The following is a 21,086-nucleotide window of genomic DNA, read 5'->3' on the forward strand; positions in this document are numbered from 1 at the left end:
CTTAAGCACCTGGGGTGGTTCAGGGGGGTTCTGTGTGGGGCAGGCAGAATGAGACCATGGTGCCTGGGAGGGGAAATAAAGAGAAGCTGGCTTTATTAACAGCAAAGGTTTGGAGGAGGTGAAAACAAAGCAATAGGCTCACAAAGAGACCACTCGAAAAGTGCCCTCCTGCACAAAATAACTATCTGCGCCAGGGCTGAAGGCTCGGGACTCAGTCACTGCCGCTGTCAGCTTCACTGGAATCAGAAGCTGCAGCTTCACTGCCATCCTCCTGAGCGGAATGCTCACTGCCACTGGGGAAGGGACTGGCGCTCCGGCTCCGGCTCCGGCTCCGCTGGCCACCCCCATCGCTGCCACTGTCTGAGTCATTGTCACTGCCACGAGCCCGTCCTCTGTCCTCATCATCAGAGTCAGCATCATCCTCCGAATCAGCATCACTGCCGAAGATCTCCTCTTTGTCTCTGGCGGCCCGGGCCTCATCCTCACTGCTTTCATCCTCGCCGCTGCCACTCTTGTCACTCGCCTCATCTCTGTCACCTTCCTCCCGTTCACTCTCACTGCCAGAGCGCTCATCCTCGCTGCCTTCCTTCTCACTGCTGCTGCCCTTCTCTCGTTCCTCATCTGCAAGGGAGCAAGAAGTGAGACCCAAGTTCCCCACCCACCCGGAGTCAGAGTTCGGTCTGTCCAGCTTTACCTGAGCCCCCAGCTTCTTTCTCTTCTGTCTCCATTTCCTCCTCTTCTTCCTCCTCGGGTTCATGGTTCTCCAGCTGAGCCTTCCGTGCCTCCTGGAAGCAGGACAGTTGAGGGGAAGGAGAAGGTTCAATCTGGTTCCTGTGCCACTCTACCAACTACCACCCTCCCCATGGGAGACCAGGGTCAGTGGTGCCTGTTACCTGGGCTTCTAATTCCTTCTCATTCATGTCCCGGTGTTTGACCACAAGCAGTGCATTGGTACCTGACTGAACCCCGGCCTTGGCTCGGCGCTTACTCAGGCGAACCCTGCAGTGGTAGAATTGGGGAGAAGTACATGAGATTCAGTTAAAGACCCCTGTGGGGAATCTGGTCTAACTTGGTTCTTACTCATCTTTACTCATTTATACCTAGCCCAGAAAAGACCAGAATAAATACAGACTGAATAAGGGAAACTAAATTTGGGGTAGGGGACAGGCAAGAAAAAAAGGAGCCCCTTGTGGCTCAAATGGTAAAGAGTCTGCCTGCAGTGCAGGAGACCTGGAGTTCGATCCCTGTGTCGGGAAGATCCCCTCGAGAAGGAAATGGCAACCCACTCCAGTATTCTGGCCTGGAGAATCCCATGGACGCAGGAGCCTAGCAGGCTACAGTCCATGGGGTAGTAGAGTCGGACATGACTGAGCAACTTCACTTTCACAGGCAAGAGAATAGATAGCTCCAAAGGTATCAGTTTGAATGCCTTGTACTTTATATATGTGTATATGTATGTCCTTTACATAAACACATAAATGTATAAAGTAGATTTTAATGTGAATTAGATACCAACACTTAAAAAGAGAATCTGGATTTCTGGCTTTTAGAAAATAAGATTCTATGACTCCACTGGGCCTCTGATCCCCACCCCCCCAAAACAGCAGCAGTGGGTTGGAGCCCTTTGCTATGCTGGGTCATGGTGTTCTTGAAGGTTGCCAAGGGCTCCAGATCACCTAGACCCCAACAGCCTACTGTGCACTTTACATTTTTTGCCTGGCTTAATGGGATCAGAATTTGTGATCTCTGCTTTAAACAGAAACTCAAGGTCACTCTTTCCCAACCTTTATACCAAGGGTCCCAGCACAGCAGTAAACTTGTAACCATCAGGGAAGTTTAGGGGTCATGTTTTTTGAACTTGGGTATCTAGCATTTCATTTATTTAAAACATTAAATTTTACATATTATTCCATATTTTAGCTATGTTTACAACTTAGCAGTCCTACTCTTACATGAAAGCTCCAAATATCTCCAGTATTAGGTAGAGATTTTTCTTCTGGGTTCTTGTGTTAGAACCGGCTCCAGCTTTATAGGCTTCCACTCTTATAAATGCACGTGGCAAATCCCTAGATACAAATGACCTCCAAGGTGGCTCTTTTTGTACACCCCAAGATCCTGATTCTGAAGCACAAGCCCAAGCTAATCTGAGTGAGGTAGGATTGTGCTGAGTACCTGGTCTCCAATTCATTGTAGTAAACACCATCACCCTCTCGGAAGATAAAGAAGTAGTTTTCCTCATAACCCTTGCTAGCCTTGTTCTTCACATTCCAGTTGTACTCTCGAGCAATCTTGTAGTCATACCTGAGGATGAAGGGGACAGGGTCAGCCCCATTTCTTCCCTATGAGGGAGAAAAGGAGACACTTCTCAATACCTAAAACCTAACCCCAACCCACGTACACATCATCTGGTGCATAATCCATCTCCTCTTCCTGGTCCCGCTTTCGTTTCTTCAGTGTTTCCTCCACAGGCAGAAAGTAAGCCACAAACTGGTTCCCTTCCTCATCCATCATGCCCCTGTTTGAGGGGGAAAGAGCAGTGAATACTGAGTGAGGACAGAATCAATGAAAAGCAGGCCGAGGTGGACAGCAGGGCCACTCACCTGATCATGGCCTGAGACATCATCTCCAGTGCAGCTGCACCACTTGTGTCCTTGGGGGCGGGGTCTGAGTCAAAGATTACCTGAGCGCAAGGGTTGATCCACATCTGGGGGATGGAGGCACTGGGGTTAGACTAGGATAGACAGAGATGGCAGGCTGTCCCTCTCTGCCCCCTGCCCTGGATCTGACCTTAAAATCTGGAAAGACAGGCATGACCTCCACTGGTGTCACTCGGGGCTTGCTATAATGCTGGGAGATCTGGCAGAGGCAAAAAAGCAGGGTAAGAAAAAGTACAAAGTGTTCTGGAGCCACAGCTTTATCCCCCCTTCCTCTATCCCAGTCCTTCAATTACAGATTTCTGGGCATCCTCAAAAGTCTTCTCGATAGCTGTAATCTGGCTATCCCTGTCTTTGTATATTTCCTCCTCAGTGAATTGCTGCTTCACAGAAACCCCAATCCTGAGGAGAAAGAGAGAAACATTTAGAGGTAACTGGACATACCTGAAATCTCCACCTTCCCTCTCTACCCTCCCTAACTTACTTGACCTCAGGCTTTTCATTGGAAATGCCATAACGGTTGAACTCAGTGGAGATGTACTCTGTCTTCCGCATCCATGGCACCACCTTCGCATGCTGCTGGGATCTGGAGTGGGAGAATCAGGCACCTCAGGACCCCACTGCCTTCCCATCAGCACCAGTCCTAAGTCCCCACTCAGCACCCCCTCACCTCTTGGAACTGGTGGGGGCCTGAATCTCCTCTTCCAGAAGCTTCTCATCAGCTGGGTCTAGGAGTACTAGAAAAAAGCAAGGTGAGAGGAGGACTCTGAGGGAGGCCCAGAGCTGGCCCTCGCTAGCCTAGAGCAGGCCCTCCCTGTCTCCCAACACACCATTGGGGTCGATGCGGTAGGTATCAGGGTTGATGAGGTCAATGGTAACTCCCAGGTCTGGCTCAGTCAAGAGATCATGTTTGTGCTGTTTTTCCAGGGAAGTTGCTTTGTACTGAACAAACCTGGGTAGGGAAAATATGCCCATTATTGTTTCCTGATTCCAGCCTTACCCCTCACAGCCCAGCTTCCTAGAGGCTAAGGTACTCCAGGGAGGAATTCAGAATGAAAAAACCACGTTGGAATCAGGAGGCTAGCAGCTCTTAAGTGTAAAGAGACTTGGATACTGCTTGCTTCTTAACAGACACCTATGGCACACCTACTATTACAGGTTAAGTACCATTCTGTGCCCTGAACTGTCAGAAAAGGCAGTCCCTACCCTCAAGGATCTCACATTCTAAGGTGTTTCCCAAAGACCCATTCTTAGTCTCACCTGTTCTGGTCGAAGGGATAGGTGATGAACTTCGGGTCAAAGGGGATGTCAGGGAGGCTATTGCAGTACTTGACTCGGCAGACCACTCCAGACCTGGGAACACAGTGGCTCAAAACCTGGCTCCTGCTGCCCCACCTCTGCGCCCAGCCCTACTTGGCCCACCCATCCTGGGGAAACACGATGGAGCTCACCTCTCAGGCAAAGTCCGGTGAGAATTGGGCCTGGTGGGTAAAAGAGAGACGATGACAAAAGATGGTAAGAACAGGATAGACAGGAGAGCGAAGGGGGCTTTTCCAAGCTTTTAAAAGGGAAGAAGAGGGTGACAAATGATAATTCCTCTTGGTAGCGGTACCTCAAGTACTCTAACAGAGGGAGTCAAGTATGCCTCTTAGAGACAGTGTCCCTAAATGTTTTTAAATCCCTTTTCAAGGACACGTCTTCAAATACTTTCATAAGAGAGTAAAATAATTGTTTTTTGGGGAAAGGGGTCTCCAAACGCTTGACTGGAAGAGTTAAAAACTCAATCCTCAACAGCTTAATTCCAGAAATGGCAGGGAAGGTGTGGGGGGAGCTAGGGAACACCACGTCCGGGACCCGCCCCCCTGAGCGGGTGTGCGCTCCGTGACGACACGGGCAGACCTGGGGAGCTGGCAAGGTTGTAGACTGACAAACCCACCTGACCCTCTCATCTCGCTGACGCCCACCCAGACCTAGAGAAAAGCGGTACAGTAAGGTGGCGGAGTGCCTACCTGTGGCCATCCTCGCGCTGGGCCTGGGTCTGGATAGTGGGCGCCATGGCGATGAGGCGAGGGCAATCCTGACAAGAGCCTCACAGAGCCACGGCAAACGGCGTGCCGACTTCGGCGGGCGCCCAATCCCAGGCAGGGCTCGGGCTGGCACCGCTCTCCTCACGGATAGGGCCGGAGTGAGGTGGGCTGGTGAGAAGAGTTCCCGGAACACTGGAGTACTACGTAGTACTCAGGTAAACGCGCTAACAACGCCAAGGACTGCCCTACAGGTCCGTCTCCACCAACTGCCGCCAAGACTCTGAGGACCGCAGGTCGCCTCAGCCCGCTAGGTCTTCTGGGAAATAGAGTCTGATTGGATCCACACCCGGATTGGCCAGCGACTGTGCAAAGGCTGGAGCGAGGCGGAAAGAGCCTCTCGTGATTGGTTTATCGACGTCTTATTGTAGCCGTCGGATTTGAGAGTCACGAGTTGGAGGGTGGGTTCTTTCCTCTCATTGATTGTATTGTCTGGGAGGCGGAGCTAATCAGCAAACATGGCCCAGAGACGAAGACGCTAAAAAGAAAACGGGGAGACGCACTTGTGACGCATTTCCGGTGCGCGAGGCGAAGAAGATGGCTGCATCCCAACAGCAAGCTTCAGCGACTTCTTCTACTGCCAGTGTGTCGGGTCCGGGTTCAGCTGGTGGGTCGGGCCCCCAGCAGCAGCCACAACCACCAGCACAACTTGTGGGACCTGCCCAGAGCGGGCTTTTGCAGCAACAGCAACAGGACTTCGATCCTGTGCAGCGCTATAAGATGCTCATCCCGCAGCTGAAGGAGAGTCTACAGGTGATGGGTTGGGAGATTTGGCTCTTTGCCATCGGGAGGTAGGCGGAGGGATTGTTTAGTCTGGGAGAGAGCAAAAGAAGCGTTAAGAAGGAAAGAGGAATGAGACTGTCTTCGTGATGCCAAAGCGAAGTTCTGTGGATTGACAGTGTAAGGTGGGATCAGAGAGAATCTTGAGTTTGAGACTGACCGGAATTTGACTTGGAGGGAATTTAAAGAAAAAACTTAGCTCTGGACGTTAAAGCCTGAGGAAAGGACTAGCCTTGACTGACCGTGATTGGTGGGTGAGGGAGGACCCTAAGGTATGTCTGGGAAATTACTGGCAAGAGAAAGCGGGCCTCTGGAATAATATAGATAGTAATTGCTGTAAAGGTATGGAAGTTGAAATTACTCTGCAGTGATAGGAGGAGAATTAACAAGAGGAGGCCTGAGGTTGGCTGTATCTTAAGGAAGAGTGAAGATCTATCAAAAGTGTCCTCTTCTGTTTCTTCATCTCCCACACCTTTTTTTTTCCTTTCCCTCTTTAGACCTTGATGAAGGTTGCAGCCCAGAACCTGATTCAGAACACTAACATTGACAATGGGCAGTGAGTACTCCCCTTTCTCCAGGATATCAGTATCTCCATCCTAGTCTCAAAAACATCCCCCTTGTACCCCACCCATCCCTCCTTTCTCTTTATTTTGAAGCGTACTCCCTACCCCCTGGCCTTGCCCTTTTTGCCCCTTCTACTATCATCTGTCCCCTAGGTCTTGCTTTGGGTCTCCTGGGCCTATACCTCGTTTTCTGATGGATACTTGGTTGGGTAGTCACTTTGTCCCAGAGACTGGAAATCCATCTCCCATCTTCTTCTCCTGGACTGTAGAAAGAGCAGCGATGGACCCATTCAGCGCTTTGACAAGTGTCTGGAAGAGTTCTATGCACTTTGTGACCAGCTAGAGCTCTGCCTGGTAAGGGGCCTCCTAGCCACCGGGTGACCACAACTACCTCAGTTCCTGTGCTTCAGAAACCTTCATTCAGTCAGTTGACACATGCTCACTGAGCACCTCCTATGGCCCAGACCTGTGTGGATACTGCACCTGATACTGGGGACAGAAAGTTGCCCAGTCCTTGCCTTCACAGAGCTTCCAGTTCAGTGGGTGACAAATATATCCTCCAGCAGTGATAGCTCAGAGAGTCAGGGCTCAGACAGGAGAAGCTCAAGACATGGAAGACCATGAAGGGGAAAACGGGCAGAAGGCTCAGGGCTGGGATGTGGGGGTGAGGGGCAGGCAGAGGGGGCAAGGTTAAAATAAGGGGGCTGTAGACATCCAGAGATGGCATCTGACCCCACCTAGGGTGGGTCTAGGGAGGAAGTGGCTCAGGATAGACTACTAGTAGAGAGCACATCTGAGCCAAGGCTGGAACCAAAAGGGAAGAAGGGCAGAAGTTGAGAGGAGGGCCGATGGCTCAGAGCACAGCCTTTGGAGTCAGAGGGACCACCAGTCCCTACCTCTGAACCTTGGATTCCTCCTTTGAAAAATGGATTTTGGGGAAGGACTCTTTACATGCAAGATCTTGCATGTAAAGCATTTAACATGGTATTAGACAAGTGGCAGATGTTTTATCTTATAGCGTCATCATCATTTTGGACTGGATTTTAAAGGAAAAGGCAGTTTGAGGAGCTTCGTAGTGGTAGAAAGATGTTCCAACCAAGAGGAACAGCTTCTGCTTTAAGTTCCCTTTAAGAATGTCATGAAATTCAGTCTGGCTGAGGTATGGTAGGCACTGGGGCTTGTTGGATTTTGAATATAGCCGGGAGGTTGCTAGGGAGCCAATGGAGGGTTTCAAGCAAGGAAAAACATCAACCCATTTGTTTTTTTAGGGGTATGCCTCTGGTCGCCAAATGAGGGATGGGTTCGAGGGGCTTAGAGTGGAGGCTGGGGGCCCATGGCAGGATTCAAGAGCCACTAGGTTTCACCAGGGCGGGGTCCTAAGGAAGTGGGGAAGGGCAGGTGGGAGAGATAGTCAGAAGGCTTTGTGCCTGGGCAGTGGGACTGATGGGCTGTGGGAGGAGTCTCCAAGATGAGGCCCAGGGGTCTGGTTTGGATGGTAGAACCCTCCCTGAGACAGGGACCCAGGAAGGGGAGTGGTTTGGGGGGCAGAGTATAGGAGCTCTGGAATTTTAGGGCAAGTGGGCACATCAGTGCAGAGTTCAGAGCAGAGTGGTGTGTATGTGGGTGAAACACCTCCTAGAGGGCATGAGAATGAGAGGAGGAGACAGGATTCAGGAATTGCCACACTTAAGGCGTAGGTAGTTTAACAAGCATCTAGAAGAACCAGCCAGAGAAGCAGAAGGAAAACTAGGAGGGGCAGGTGCCACCAGAGAAGCTAGTGTCGATGCCAAGCCTAGGGTTAGGAGAGTCACAATAATAGTAGTTGACATCCATCAACTGGCACTTAAATAACTTGCTAGGACCTATGCCTGTGTCTCACACACTGCGCTCACCATTCTCGTTTTATGAGGTAGCAGAAGTACTTATCAAACCCATTTTCCAAAGGAGTTAACAGGCCCAGAGAGGAGAAGCCACATGCTTGAGGTCACCCAGCAAGTGAGTGACAGGGCCAAGTTCTGACCCCAAGACCCCAGGATTTCAGAGGCTGAAAAGCCTACCCTAGGCTGGCCCTTGGGGTGGGATTGGCAGTACCCGGAGTGAGGCTAATACTGCACTTTGCTTGCCTGTCCACAGCGCCTGGCACATGAGTGTCTGTCACAGAGCTGCGACAGTGCCAAGCACTCTCCAACATTGGTGCCCACAGCCACCAAGCCTGATGCCGTCCAGCCTGACAGCCTGCCCTACCCGCAGTACCTGGCAGTCATCAAAGCCCAGATTGCCTGTGCCAAGGACATTCACACTGCCCTGCTGGACTGTGCCAACAAGGTCACAGGCAAGACACCTGCACCACCTACGGGCCCTGGAGGCACCCTGTGAGCCATCAGGGCTGGGAGTGGGGTAAGGGACAGGGAGGGAATGAAGAGTGGCTTCAAAGCAGCTTTGTCTCTGGCTTTTCTTCCTGCCTGAACACTGTGGCCGGCGCCAGCAGGGGGCAGCAGAGGCCAGCAAGGCGTGCGCAGGGCGGGGCCTTGCCTCTGTGGGCTGCCTTCTCATCCTTGGCTGAGGGTGGACTTTGGATTGTGCCCCTTGGTGATCTCTTCCAGGGGGTCTCCCCCTACCTAGCCTAGTTGTGGAGTCCTGTCTGGGCCCCTCTCCCTCAGTCCATTCTTGATTCTGTCCCAGTTTGGGGGGTGGCTCTGTGTCTGCTCCTTTTCCTAGCTGTTTCTCTTGGTGTCATTCGATCTCCTTTTGTTCCCATCTCCCTGTCTCTGACCATCTCTTGCCCAGTGCTCCTTTGCTAATTGGGACTGTCCCCAGCTCCTAACTGGGATTCTGTGTCTATGCACAGGGCCAGAATGGAAGACAGAACCCCAGGGTCACCTGGGGCTAGAAGGAGCTTCGTTTCCAGGGGCCATAGCCACACCCAGCAATCCCCAGCACCTCTCATGTCAGCTCAACCCCCAGTCTGCTTGACCCAAAAAAGGGAAGTGGAAGGTCTGGGCCCTGACAGCATGCCCAGTCCCAGTCGGGGAGCAACCAGCGTGCGTGCTCCCCCCCCCTCCCCCCCCCATACCCAGGGCCTGCGTCAGCAGCACTCAAACAAGGGGTGTTATGCAATCCGCGGTGAAGCCCTGTATTTTTAGCCCCAAAGGAGAAGTGAAAAGGCCCCAGCAGGGATGAATCATCAGTCCTGGGGAAGAACCTAGGCACCTTGGCCTCAGCTCCGGGAAGCAGACCTTGAGGAGGAGGCTTCAGGAAGAGTGTGCCCCACCGGGCTCCCCACTTCCCCAAGAGGCAGCTTCAGGGAGCTCAGCCATGGCCGTCAGGCCTGGGCAAGTATAGGGCGGAGCTACCAGCTCAGCCCCAGCTGGTGGGGTGTGAAAGGCCCAAGTGACTCAGCCTGGTTGGGGGACGGATGGCCCCACCCAGAACCTTCTGTACCCTGGTTCCCATGGCATCGCCCAGAAGTCTGCTGTCCTGGACCCCACATCATTGCAGAACACCTGGGACCATGGAGCCCTGCAAATCACGCAGCACCCAACTCCCCACAATGAAGTTCTGGGAAATGGCCAGCTCTTGTGTGTGTGTGTTTATACATCCCAGCAGTTCCTTCCCTTTCTCCCTGGCCTTCCTTGAAGTACCAGGCACACAGGGCAAGCTCCAGGCAGGGTAGAAGACCTCTCAGGCACAAGCTGAAGCTGCTCTCCACAGGGAGAATTTCTTCTGAGAGGAAGCCACAGCTCTGCCCATTTATCTGACTAGATCAGTCCCCCACCCATGTGACTCCCCACATCTAGGATAATCTGCTTAAAATCAACTGATTATAGACTCGAATCACATCCACAAAATTCCTTCACAGCCTCATCTAGATTAAATAACTGGCGGCTATAGCCTAGCCAAGTTGACAAATAAAACTGACCATCATAACCTTGTCAGTTTGGCACCCCTACACATCTCCTTAACCACACTTAATCTCCAAATCAACACAAAAACAAAGTCCCTGTTCCACCTAACATGATAACAATTATCTGCCTACAACACTCTTTCCCCGAGAGCCTGTTGGCTTCCAGCCTGGGGGCACATAGCACACAGTCCACAGGCCCACACTCATGAGGCACAGCTGGCCCTGTGAGGTGGCATCAACACAGCATCACACACAGATGGGGGCAGGACATCCCAGCAGCCCTGACCCCGGACCCAGCAGTGCCGAAAACCACATCCCAGCAGACAGACGAGAGACACCTGGTGGGCAGTCGGGTGAGGGATGTGCAGTTCAGCAGCACACACGGTGGGAATTGTGCACCGGGAAGCTGAGTCCATGCAACACGCATTTGCTGTGTGTCTGTTTGGGGCCAAGCCCTGTATAGTGTGAACCAAAGATCCCTGCCATGCTGGAGCTGATATTTTAGTGACAGTTAAGTATGATAAAGTAAAACACAGAGTGTCAAGCAGTGAGAAGTTCTAAGAAAGAAAAGAGACCAGAAGTAGAAGGGGGGGTGGGGGTGGAGGGTAGTGTTAGGAATAGATCTAAAGGGGTAAGGTTTGCACATGGAGAATTATGTTACTTTATTGGAAAACATGAAAGTTTGAGAGTTTAGGTTGGGGGGGTAAATGGATGGTACATGTATTTTGTTGGTTCAGTTGCTCAGTTGTGTCCAACTCTTTGTGACCCCATGGATGTATTTATTATTTGTTAAATGGATAACAAGGTTATTTTTAAACCTTTTCTAATCCTTGACCCGGGTCATGAAGGCCTCCCTGAGAAGGCAGTACTGGAGTGAACTTAAAGGAGAGGGAATAAGTCCTGGACATTCCAGAGGGAACAAATGCAAGGCCCTGCCTGTGGCAGAGCTGTGCTGGTGCATTGATGGAATAACGTGGATGCCAGGACCACAGTGAAGAGGCAGGGTAGAAGAGGACCTTAGTGAAGGTTCTTACTGGATTAGCAGGCCCAGAGGAAAACTGTACAGCCTGGTGCACAACCACCCACTCCAGGGAAGGGTGTACATGAGATGCACAACTGCACAGGGCAAACCAGACCAGGAGAAACAGGCACACAACCCCTCTTCTCTAGTAGAGAACAGCGTGACCCGCCATCCTGCAATCATGGTTGTCTCGGTCCCAGATACAGTCCCACAGACAGACTCAAAGAACAATCCAACCATATGAATACATAAACAACCGTCTAACTACCACTTAAGCCGCTATCTCCTACCCCATCTCAGACTTTGCCCATCACCAGCTGACTCAGCCCTGTCCTCAGCTCAACGTTATCAAAAGCAGTGAGGCTGGCTTTAGATAAGGCTTCTCAGGTTCAAGTGTGCCTGCCTTTTTGCCCCTGCTCTGCCCAGGAAGGCCACCAAGAGGAGCAGGAGTGCGCCAGCCACCCTCCCATCATGCGCTGCAGACGTCAGGGACCAAAGTTCACCAGTTTCACTGCCTTGTGACCTGGCCACAGAGGAACTGCTTCCAGACACTTGGCCTCCTGGGTGTTTTCAGCTACACCCCAAGGACACAAACACAGGAACAGTATTCACATACCTGATAACAACACAGTTCCAGAGGTCTTGAACACAGCTAAGCCACCTAGAGCCACACAGGCTCTCACACACACCCTCAGCTCCCAAGCTGTGTGCTCACAGCTCCTCATCACCCTCAAGGACACACAGTCACCCTCAGCGGCCTCCCTCAAGGAGTTCCCAGCTCTTAGTCACTCCAGATCCCATGGTGGTTCAGAGCTACACACAGATGTGCAGGTAGGTATGGAAGTCACAAGTTCTCATGGGATGCCACTTCAAAGGCAGTTACGTTTGAGTACATACTCCCTCACCCAGCGATGGTGAGTGTCAACACAGTATGGTCACACAGGCAGAGGCGGTTTCCCGTGTTTATTCTCAGAGCGGTGTCAGAGGGTTGTAAGGACACGGCCTTGACATAGGACAGTGGGCTCATTTGTGTCCCACACCTACTTGCCCCACCACACACCCAGGCGCTCCAGGGCAGCCCCCCTTTGCACATGCGGCGCTCACGCGGTCCACACGCACCGCACGGCACACCAGCCGCTGGGCCCGCGCAGCTGCGCACACGGCTCCCGCCAGTCAGTCACGCCAGGAGCACACGGGCCCAGGTCACACGTGCAGCGCGTACACAGTCCCCACCTCGCCCGCGCACTCGCGCCGGCTCTCACACCCCCGCGTTTCCCGTCCCCGCTTGTTTTTCTGGAAACTCTGCTCTCCATTCCCCTCCCCCTAGGCCGGAAGCGCTCGCTATATTTTTAGCCTCTCTGGTTTCCGCCCCTTTCCCCCCAGCCAGCCCGTCCCGGACCTGCCCCCCTGCGCCCCGCGGGGGACCCCGGCCATCCCCTTCCCCACCGTCATTCCAGAGGGGATTCCCGGCTTTCGCCGAGGCCACGGATTTTCCCGCTGGCTACGTGGGGAGCTGGGCGGAGTCCTGCTCTGAACTTCCTCCTGAGCTGGGACTCCTGAGGCCTGGACGGGGTGGAGCGGGGGATGGGAGCCTGGCTCCTCAATCAGAGAGAGAGGGGTTGGGGGGGCTCGGACTCCTTCGTTTGAGAGACAGGGTAGCTGGGAGCCAGGACTCCTGAGTCTGGTGAAGCCACGGCCTGGGAGCCGGGTGTCCTGGGTCTGAGCGAGGAGGCGGCTTGGAAACCCGAACCCCTTGATCTAAGCAAGAAGGGGCAAAGGCCGGGATTCTCAGTACCCCCGCCCCTGTTAGTGTTTCGATGGGTGCGCAGTCCTTCGGCGCGCAAAGCCCCTTCCAGTCTCTTTGAGAATCTCCCAATCCGAAGCGCCCTGGCCCTTGGGCCGATGACTCAGCAGATGGGAGAGGGGAGGGGGTCAGCCTGACTCAGGAATGGGAACTGCTCCCCGTCTCCAGGGAATCGAAACTGGTATTCCCTCCTCCCGGATCGCGGCCAGAGCCGAGCCGGCCCTTAGGAACCCCAGAATGCCTGCCACCTCTCGTTCTCCCGCCCCTTAGTCCTACTACCGGCACAGGGATTTGGAGCCCAACTGGGCGGCGGGTGCCGGGCATCTCCCTTTTCCCCCCTTTTCCCGTAGTCCTCAAGCCTCTGTTTACAGGCGACCAAAACCCTGGTTACAGAGAGGAACCCGGGCGTCCGGGTCGAGCCTCCTCGTCACGGCTTCCAGGAAGCCCCCCTCCCCCGCCCCTTGCGAGTGAGTCACTGGCGAGAGGGAGGCTGCAACCGTGCCAGAGCCGCCCGCAGCCGCCCAGCTCACGGGACCGGCCGGGAAGGCCCCTCGGCCCGAGAAAGCGCCGCACCAGGGATTCCCCCGTGCTCTGTCGGACGAGCAGATCAGCGTGCCTAGCAGAATCTCCCCACCTCAATACAAGCCCGCAGTCCGCAGTCACAACCTGCAAGAATGAACTTTCCACCATAATAACTGCACTCCGTGGCAATGATTTATTTCTACCACCGTATTTTCAGTCAGGGCAGCCAGCTCTGGAGACCCCCTTTAAAAATTAGTGTTTTTACCATATCTTAAGAGAGCATCACTCAGGGCAACTCCTTTACAATAAAAGACTTGTCAATGAGGGGAGTGATTTCTGCAAACGCAGAGTTCTTTCAAGGCACATCCCTTTATGAGAGTCCCATCCGACCATCAGTTGGGGATGATCCATTTCTTCCATTTGAGACAGCTTTCCAGCAAAGAAACCCTCCATCATAATAAAAGATCTCCCCCTTTCCAATCTTGAGTTTTCTTGAGTGCAAACTCCCTTTAATATGATTTAAGGCCCTGGTATTAAGCTAATGCCATTCACTAACAATAACTTGGCCTCTTCATGCCTGGGTTTCCCTGTGTTTAAAATGGGCATAATACCTCCTTGGGTTAATGTATGTAAGACACTTTCTGCAATTGTGCCTAGCCCAGAGGAAGCCATCAGAAGCGCCATTATTTGTGTGAGGGTGAGAGGACACAGCGGTCCTGTATTTGGGAAATGAGGCCCCTTTCCAACCTCACCAGGTGTGTGGGACCCCACCTCACCCCCAATCCTCGTGAATGGGAGCAAAGAGGGCGGTCCAGGTCTCAGGATCTGGGCAGTTCGGGAGCAAGACCGTCCAGGATTGGGGAGGCTTTTCTCTCACTGTTTTGCTCCTGCGGATTTCTGTCTGTGGATGTTTGTTTCTTCCAGTTTTCGCCCCTTCTCTGTTTGTACGACTCTCCCTCCCTCCCGCTTCTCCCTCTGAATTTGTCTCTTTGGGGACTGTCTTCGTCTCTTTTCAAGCTCTGCCTTCCCACCTCCCCTCCTCTCCTCACCCTGTCTCCCCCCCTCTGTGCATGTCTCCCTGTGTGCGTAGCTCCCCCCCGTGTGTGTGTGTCCCCATGTTTTTCTCTTTGCGTCCCTCCATTTCTCTCTTGCTCTCGGTTCGCCTCTCCCCGCCCCTGTCGATCAGTGTCGCGCGCGCACGCCCTCTCCGCCTCTGCCCTTGTCAATTCCCCCGGGAGCCCTGCCCCCACCTCCGTCCCGGTTCCCTTCTCCGCGCCTCAGTCTCCAGCCTTGAAAACTGGGCCGACACCCCCACCCCCCACCTCACGCACTCCCCGCGGGGTCGCGACCGCCCGCGGGCCCCGCTCAGGAGAATTCGGGCCGGGATCCAGGCGGAAGGGCTCCGAACTCGGGCCGGCCGTGCTGCGCTGGGGGCGCGCGTCCGGGAAGCGCCCCTCCTCGCCCCGCCCTCCCGGGGCCAACTCCCCTTGGCCCCGCCTCCCCTCTGGTCGAATAAAAGTGGCGGCTCTTCCACTCCACCGCAGCGTGACTTCAGCGCTCCCACTTTCCGTCGGCTCTACATCCTTCGGCCATCTGCGCCGCCATGGATCTCGCCGCCATCTACAAGGTGAGCCCCCCAACCGATCGGCACCCCGACGTCCGCAACACCTGACTCCCTTCTCAAACCAGGGCTTTCTAGGGCCGCAAACAAATTCCTGCCCCGGACCCGCCCTCCCCGCACCGGTTTCCCTTCTCAAACTGGAACTCCTTAGCGCTTCACACCGGCCCGGGGTTCCTGCCTCCCGGATCAGATCAGTGTGATCCTCTGGGGATGAAAATGGAGCCTGTGGCTTTCTGATCTCGGCCCCAAGACGAGTGGGGTGGCCCTCGGAGATGGAAAGCTGGAGAACTTTTCTCAGACCGGGGCTGTCTGAGGCGGAAATGGCCCCCACACCTGGATTACCCGAGTAGTTGCTGAGGGCGCGGTTTTGCGCGGAGGCGTTTCTGGGGCTGGAGTCTCAGGGTGAGCGGGAGCTGACTTCTGTCTCTTCGCTCCCTGCCCCAGAGGATCTTGGAACTCTAAACCCGAAGAGATCCGGACTCCTGGCTTAATTTTGCCCGCTGTTCCACTTGTGAAATTGGAGAAACCGATGAGCGGGGTCAGATCCCGAGAGGCCCAGAGGCTTAAAAAATTGGAGAACAGCAGTCTGTCCTGACTTTAGGGCCCCTGTGATCCAGCCGGGGGAGCCGAGATTAGTGGGTCCCTCGGGATGAGCTTAAATCGCGAATAAACCTCCAAATCGGGATCCCTGAGATCCGGAACCCGAGTTGTTTTTTTTTTTTTTTTCCCTTAGGGCGGGTGGGGCTGAGGCCGGGAGCCCACAAACCGGACTGGCAAGCCCTTGGTTGCCCTGCAGCTGGGGCGGGGCGTCACCCTGTATTTTCGGTGTCTTAACCGATCGTTGTTTCCACAGAGCCTCCTGTCGCTGAGCCCTGAACTGCCATCCGACCTCGGAGAGACTGAGTCCAGCACCAGCTGGGCTTCCTCGGGACCCTGGAGCCTCAGCTCATCCGACTCCAGCCTGCCTGAGGCCGCTGCCCGCCTGCCTGGCCGCTCCACCAGCCTGGTGGAGGGTCGCAGCTGCGGCTGGGTGCCCCCACCCCCAGGCTTTGCGCCCCTGGCTCCTCGACCCAGCTCGGAGCTGTCGCCCTCACCCACCTCGCCTACCGCGACTCCCACCACCTCATCCCGCTACAAGACTGAACTATGTCGGACCTTCTCAGAAAGCGGGCGCTGCCGCTATGGGGCCAAGTGCCAGTTTGCCCATGGCCTGGGTGAGCTGCGCCAGCCCAGTCGCCACCCCAAGTATAAGACGGAGCTCTGCCACAAGTTCTACCTCCAGGGTCGCTGCCCCTACGGTTCGCGCTGCCACTTCATCCACAACCCCAGCGAGGACCTGGCTGCCCCCGGCCATCCCCATGTGCTGCGCCAGAGCATCAGTTTCTCAGGGCTGCCCTCGGGCCGCCGAACCTCGCCACCACCAGCAAGCTTAGCAGGCCCTTCCGTGCCCTCATGGTCCTTCTCGCCCTCCAGCTCCCCACCACCGCCACCCGGGGACCTTCCACTTTCACCCTCTGCTTTCTCTGCTGCCCCCGGGACACCTGTGTCCCGAAGGGACCCCACCCCAGCCTGTTGCCCTTCCTGCCGAAGGGCCACCCCCAACAGCGTCTGGGGGCCCGTGGGTGGCCTAGCTCGGAGCCCTTCTGCACACTCCCTGGGATCTGATCCCGACGAATATGCCAGCAGCGGCAGCAGCCTGGGGGGATCCGACTCACCTGTCTTTGAGGCTGGGGTTTTTGGGCCACCTCAGCTACCTGCCGCCCCTCGGCGACTTCCCATCTTCAATCGTATCTCCGTTTCGGAGTGACAAGTGCCTGCCTAGTACAGATCAGCTGGATCTTAAGGGGGGCCATTTCTCTTGTGCGTGGGTTCCACAAGGGGTCCCGGGGCTGTAGGGAACTGAGGGACTCGTAATCATGTAGTTCTCCCCACCTTCCAAAGTGCATTAACTCACTCCCCTGACCCCCGCGCTGGGGCAGGTCCTCAGCGTGCAGGCTGTTTGGGAAGGAGTGTTTTATGGGGTCTTTTAAAAAAATGTAGCAAGTTTGAGGGAGGTAGTAAGCCTCTTCAACTTCACCCCTGCCCAATGCTGTGAATAATAAGCCCCCAATGCCCCCTTCCAGTTACTTCCTAGATCCTGAGGCTCCAGTGTCTGGTGATTGGAGCCTCACCTGAAAGGGAATCCTGGTGCTCAAACTTCCCTCCAAAAGCAAGTAGCCAAAGCCATTGCCAACGCCCGGCTCTCCCACCCCCGCCTTTGGGCCCTTTATTTATGACGACTTTATTTATTCTAATAGATTTTATAGTATTTATATATATTGGGTCGTCTGCTTCCCTTGTATTTTTCTTCCTCTTTTTGTAATATTGGAAACGATGAAATAATTATTGTTATAAGTATACACTATAATATATTAAGTAATATATATTGTTAAAAATTTATTTTTGTGGTTTTCTGGAATTTTTAAATAAAAGAAATCTGTGTGTAAATTGGAATCCCGGCTGTTGTGCGGTCTTGAGGCAGTAAGATGGGAGGGGTGGACGGTGTGGCCTTTTTTAGAAACTGGAATCAGCCTCGGGTAGCTGCTCCAAACCTACCCAGAGCCCAGGCGCTGGCGGCACTTACCTGGCAGGAAATGACGTCACCGGGCCCAGCCGTTCACCTGAGAGGGCGGGGCCAGGTGAGATCACCCGAGAGGAGCCGGAAGAGCCAGTTCCCGGGGCGTGGGGGGCGCTGAAACTCCTGTCCTGCCCGACTCCTCGACCCAGCTCTCGGCAGGGCGCGGGCGGGGACGAGATGTTTCCGTCCCCACGGGGCCGAGGGAGGAGGGCGGGGCGGAGTGGGGAGGACGGAATGTGCTGGGGCGCGAGCCCAGGGCGGGCGAAGGCAGGCGGCCGGCGCGGCGGGTGGGGGAGGGGTCGTCTCGGAAGCCGGGGCGTCCTGGGGTCCGGAGAGTGTGGGGATACGCAGGTTTTCGGGATCTTGGGGAAGGCATCTTGAAAGCCTCAGGATTCTAGAATCTCAACACTGGGGAATCTCAGACTTGGTCTTCTGGAGACCTAACACTAGAACGTTTGAAGAATCGCACAACTGCAGACTCTGGCTTTCCGGGCCCCTTGAATCTCGAATACCAAAATCTTGGCTGTCGGGATTCGGGAGGCTCGGGATTGCGGAATCTCGACTTTTCTGAGCCGTGGAAACTCGCGGTCTCTCGCCCCAGGCGGGGTGGGAGTCGGCGATCGCGAGGCCCGGGAGGGTGGGTTTCGGTCGGGGCGGGGCTCCCGGGAGGGCCGCGTCCTCGGACCATACAAGGCAAGAGGCGGCGGGAACCACCCTGGGGCGGAGGAGCCCGGCGCTCCGAGCCCGGAAGCTGCCCAGCGTCAGCGCCTGCGCCCCGCCCCCTTCCGTCGTGGCCTCCTCCCGCTTCGACCCCTGTTTCTCTGCTTACCCCCTGGTTTTCCTCTCCCCCATCTTCCCTCTCCTCTCCCACCTCCCCCCTCCTCCCCCCTTTCAGTTCCTCCTCGCCAGACCCTCCTGCGCCACCCTTCCCCTCCCCAACTTCCCCACCCTCTCCAGTTCTTCCCCTCCCCCCAGCACTTGTCGCCCCTTCCTCTTTTTACTTTCCTTTCCTTCTTGCCCCCATCCTCCGTCCTCTATCCCCTGTTCTCTTCCTTTCCAGTTCCCTTCCTCTTCTCGCTCCCTTTCCTTTCCTCTCCACTCCTCTCTCCCTGCCCACACTCTTCTTCCCCTTGGTTCCACCTCCCTCCTCACCCCATTTCTGCCGTACCCCATTCCCTCCTAGAGTGCTCGTCTCTTCCCCTCCCATCCTCATGCCTCCTTGACCTCTCACTCCTTGGCCCTCTCCCGTAGCCCACTGGTGGGCCCTAACCTTTGATCTCCTCTCCCACGAAGCCCTCCCATCCCCGCGCTCCGTTTTGGGAAAGGGCTGGGGAAAGAGAGACAGAAACCTAGAAATGTTGGAGAGGAAGCTCAAGCTACGCAGATATATACAGACACTAAAAGAACAAGAAGTAACACAAAGAGTTCTTCCCTTTGCAAAAAAACAGATACTCTGCCCCTTGGAAATAAACTAATAAACCCTTGTTTGAGAAAACAGCACCTGCCACGAGTTACCAGTGCAGAGAGCCGGTCCTCTTGACTTTTTTTCCCTCAAAGCCACAACCCAAACCAACAGCAACCCTGTCTGATTCACTTTCTAAAGAGATGTTACAGCCCACCCTCCTGACTCCTCTCTGGCCCCACCTGCCCGTAGCTTCAGTCTCTTCCCCACTCCCCCGCTAAACAACCAAAGGGAAACTATAATGACACCTCAGTCAGAACACAGTAATGCCAAAGTCCTAAGTCCTAATCGCCTACACAGCCTGGCTCTCATCTTTGGTCACTCTTGCTCTAGTCATTATGGCTTTTGCTGGTACACCTCAGCCACAGGGCCTTTGCACTGGCTGTTTCTGTTGTACTTCCCGAAGTATCCCAACAGCTTGCTCCCCTTCTTCAGGTCTCTGCTCAAATGTTTTCTCAGAGATGGTCCCTGACTACTATTATTGCAACCCCCTTCCTCCCTACCTTGCTCTACTTTTTCCATGATGTTTATTATCACCACCTAACATATAAAATTACTTAGATCTTAGGTTTATAGCAATCAGCCCCCCCCAACCCTTCACATTCGAGTGTCAAATCCTCAGAGGCAGGGACTTTGTCTTGGTCACTGCTGTATCACTCACATCTAAACCCCAAACAGGAACCAGTCACATAGTGGTCACAAGCTTCAGAATTTATTGAAAAAAATAATCGATTCAGAAACGAGGAGAGAGAACTCCAACACACACACACACACACACACACACACACACGATAGTAACTGAGGTAATTGATGTTAATTAAACATTGTAATTATTTCACAATTTACATGTATCTAAAATTATTTTGTTCACCTTGAACTAACAGCAATTATATATATCGCGATAAAACTGGAAGAAGAAAATCCAAGATAGAAAAAGATGGACAAAGAGACAGTGTCACTTACATGGTTTGCCGAGAACTGACACTGCCTGACACATCTACAAAATTCTTAAACTGAGATTTAGACCCAAATTCCCAGACATCTAAGAGGCAACACCACCCCCTGGTGACGAAGACGAAAACTGCACATCCCCACAATAGAAAACACTCCCTAACTGATCTTTCACCAGAGTCCCAGGATTCTTTCCAGCCTAAAAATTCCGACGATCGAAATGTTTAGGTTGATTAATAAGAATAAATTTATAAATCGGTAAGAGAAAATCAAAAACTGCTCCAGGTGAGGATCGAACTCACAACCTCGGCATCGCTCCGCTCGCACTGCCATATAAGTACCGCGCGCTAACCGATTGCGCCACTGGAGCTTCGGCCGCACCCCTGCGCCGCGGAGTCCTTCAGTCATTCCTGACCACGTGACCTTTGAGGCTAGCCCCGCCTCTACTTTGCATATACAAATAGGAATCTTTGGATTGGCCGATAGGAGAAAGTGCGTTACCAGTTCCGGCTTCTCACGCCTGGAAGGCTCTTGCTGTAAAAGGGAAAAGTCTGCGAGGCTTTTGGTATGTGGGGGTGTAGCCTGTCCGGGACCGCCTTCTCATCAATATTCAGAATCCAGGGAGGAGGGGTCTTAACCCTTGGCGGGCTGGCCGGCCGGAAGGCGGCCCCTCCCCCCTGCGGGCGGGAACAGGATATGAGCCCGGGCGGGGGGGGAGGGGAAGCCCCAGGCGACAGCCCCCCGCCCCACCGCTGGGACCGGACTCTCCAGCCACAGATGTGGCGCCGCCGCCGCCGCCAGTTCCCGGTGCCAGCCATCCCGAAGCCTGAGGGGTCTACAGTTGCAGACTCCAGCCGTCCGAAATTCTGCACCGCGTCCTGAGAGACCCCGAAGCCCAGGCCCCAGCGACCAGGCAGGCTAGAGGACCCCAGATATCCAGGTGCCCAGCGCCCCCTCCTGGAGGAGGAGCCAGGAGTCCGGGACAGCAGACCCGCGCGACCCTGGAGGCCGAGCTTCCTGCAACCGGTTTCGAAGAACTTAGGATCTCAGACCGGAGGTTCCCTCCAGAGTTTTTCCCAGAAAGCTGAGCCCAAAACTCCCAG

The 21,086-nt window shown here is 54.3% G+C and overlaps 3 protein-coding genes and 1 non-coding gene across 9 annotated transcripts; 2 read left to right on the top strand and 2 right to left on the bottom strand.

Annotated features, from left to right (window-relative positions):
• Positions 1–76: 76 nt before the first annotated feature.
• PAF1 (PAF1 homolog, Paf1/RNA polymerase II complex component) lies at positions 77–17,763 on the bottom strand. 5 transcript variants are annotated; one of them, XM_069549061.1, is made up of 15 exons: positions 17,577–17,763; positions 4,664–5,216; positions 4,106–4,135; positions 3,915–4,007; positions 3,485–3,606; positions 3,325–3,391; positions 3,139–3,240; positions 2,951–3,056; positions 2,788–2,856; positions 2,601–2,704; positions 2,399–2,515; positions 2,173–2,301; positions 894–999; positions 695–785; positions 77–621 (listed from the first exon to the last, which is right to left on the bottom strand). In XM_069549061.1, the coding sequence occupies exons 2-15, from the start codon at positions 4,708–4,710 to the stop codon at positions 212–214; spliced, it is 1,593 nt and encodes a 530-aa protein (XP_069405162.1). In that variant the 5' UTR covers positions 4,711–5,216; positions 17,577–17,763; the 3' UTR covers positions 77–211. The 5 variants fall into 5 exon arrangements, with proteins under 5 accessions (XP_069405162.1, XP_069405161.1, XP_069405160.1 ...); XM_069549060.1 differs by having other exon boundaries at positions 4,664–5,551; positions 17,577–17,727; XM_069549059.1 differs by lacking the exon at positions 17,577–17,763 and adding an exon at positions 12,453–12,538 and having other exon boundaries at positions 4,664–5,551.
• MED29 (mediator complex subunit 29) lies at positions 5,056–9,653 on the top strand. Of its 2 annotated transcripts, none has more exons than XM_069549064.1 (5): positions 5,056–5,491; positions 6,016–6,074; positions 6,351–6,435; positions 8,215–8,478; positions 8,930–9,653. In XM_069549064.1, exons 1-4 carry the CDS (start codon positions 5,276–5,278, stop codon positions 8,455–8,457), a joined length of 603 nt encoding a protein of 200 aa, XP_069405165.1. In that variant the 5' UTR covers positions 5,056–5,275; the 3' UTR covers positions 8,458–8,478; positions 8,930–9,653. The 2 variants fall into 2 exon arrangements, with proteins under 2 accessions (XP_069405165.1, XP_069405164.1); XM_069549063.1 differs by having other exon boundaries at positions 5,088–5,491; positions 8,215–8,453.
• ZFP36 (ZFP36 ring finger protein) lies at positions 14,548–17,446 on the top strand. Its single transcript, XM_069549062.1, has 2 exons — positions 14,548–14,959; positions 15,807–17,446. Exons 1-2 carry the CDS (start codon positions 14,936–14,938, stop codon positions 16,758–16,760), a joined length of 978 nt encoding a protein of 325 aa, XP_069405163.1. The 5' UTR covers positions 14,548–14,935; the 3' UTR covers positions 16,761–17,446.
• Positions 17,764–20,260: 2,497 nt separating the features above from the next.
• On the bottom strand, positions 20,261–20,353 carry TRNAI-UAU (transfer RNA isoleucine (anticodon UAU)). Its single transcript is given in 2 exon segments — positions 20,261–20,296; positions 20,316–20,353. It is a non-coding gene; the product is annotated as a tRNA-Ile (tRNA).
• Positions 20,354–21,086: the final 733 nt, after the last annotated feature.

This window comes from Ovis canadensis, chromosome 14 (genome assembly GCF_042477335.2).
Source record: "Ovis canadensis isolate MfBH-ARS-UI-01 breed Bighorn chromosome 14, ARS-UI_OviCan_v2, whole genome shotgun sequence".
Lineage (NCBI taxonomy): Eukaryota > Metazoa > Chordata > Mammalia > Artiodactyla > Bovidae > Ovis > Ovis canadensis.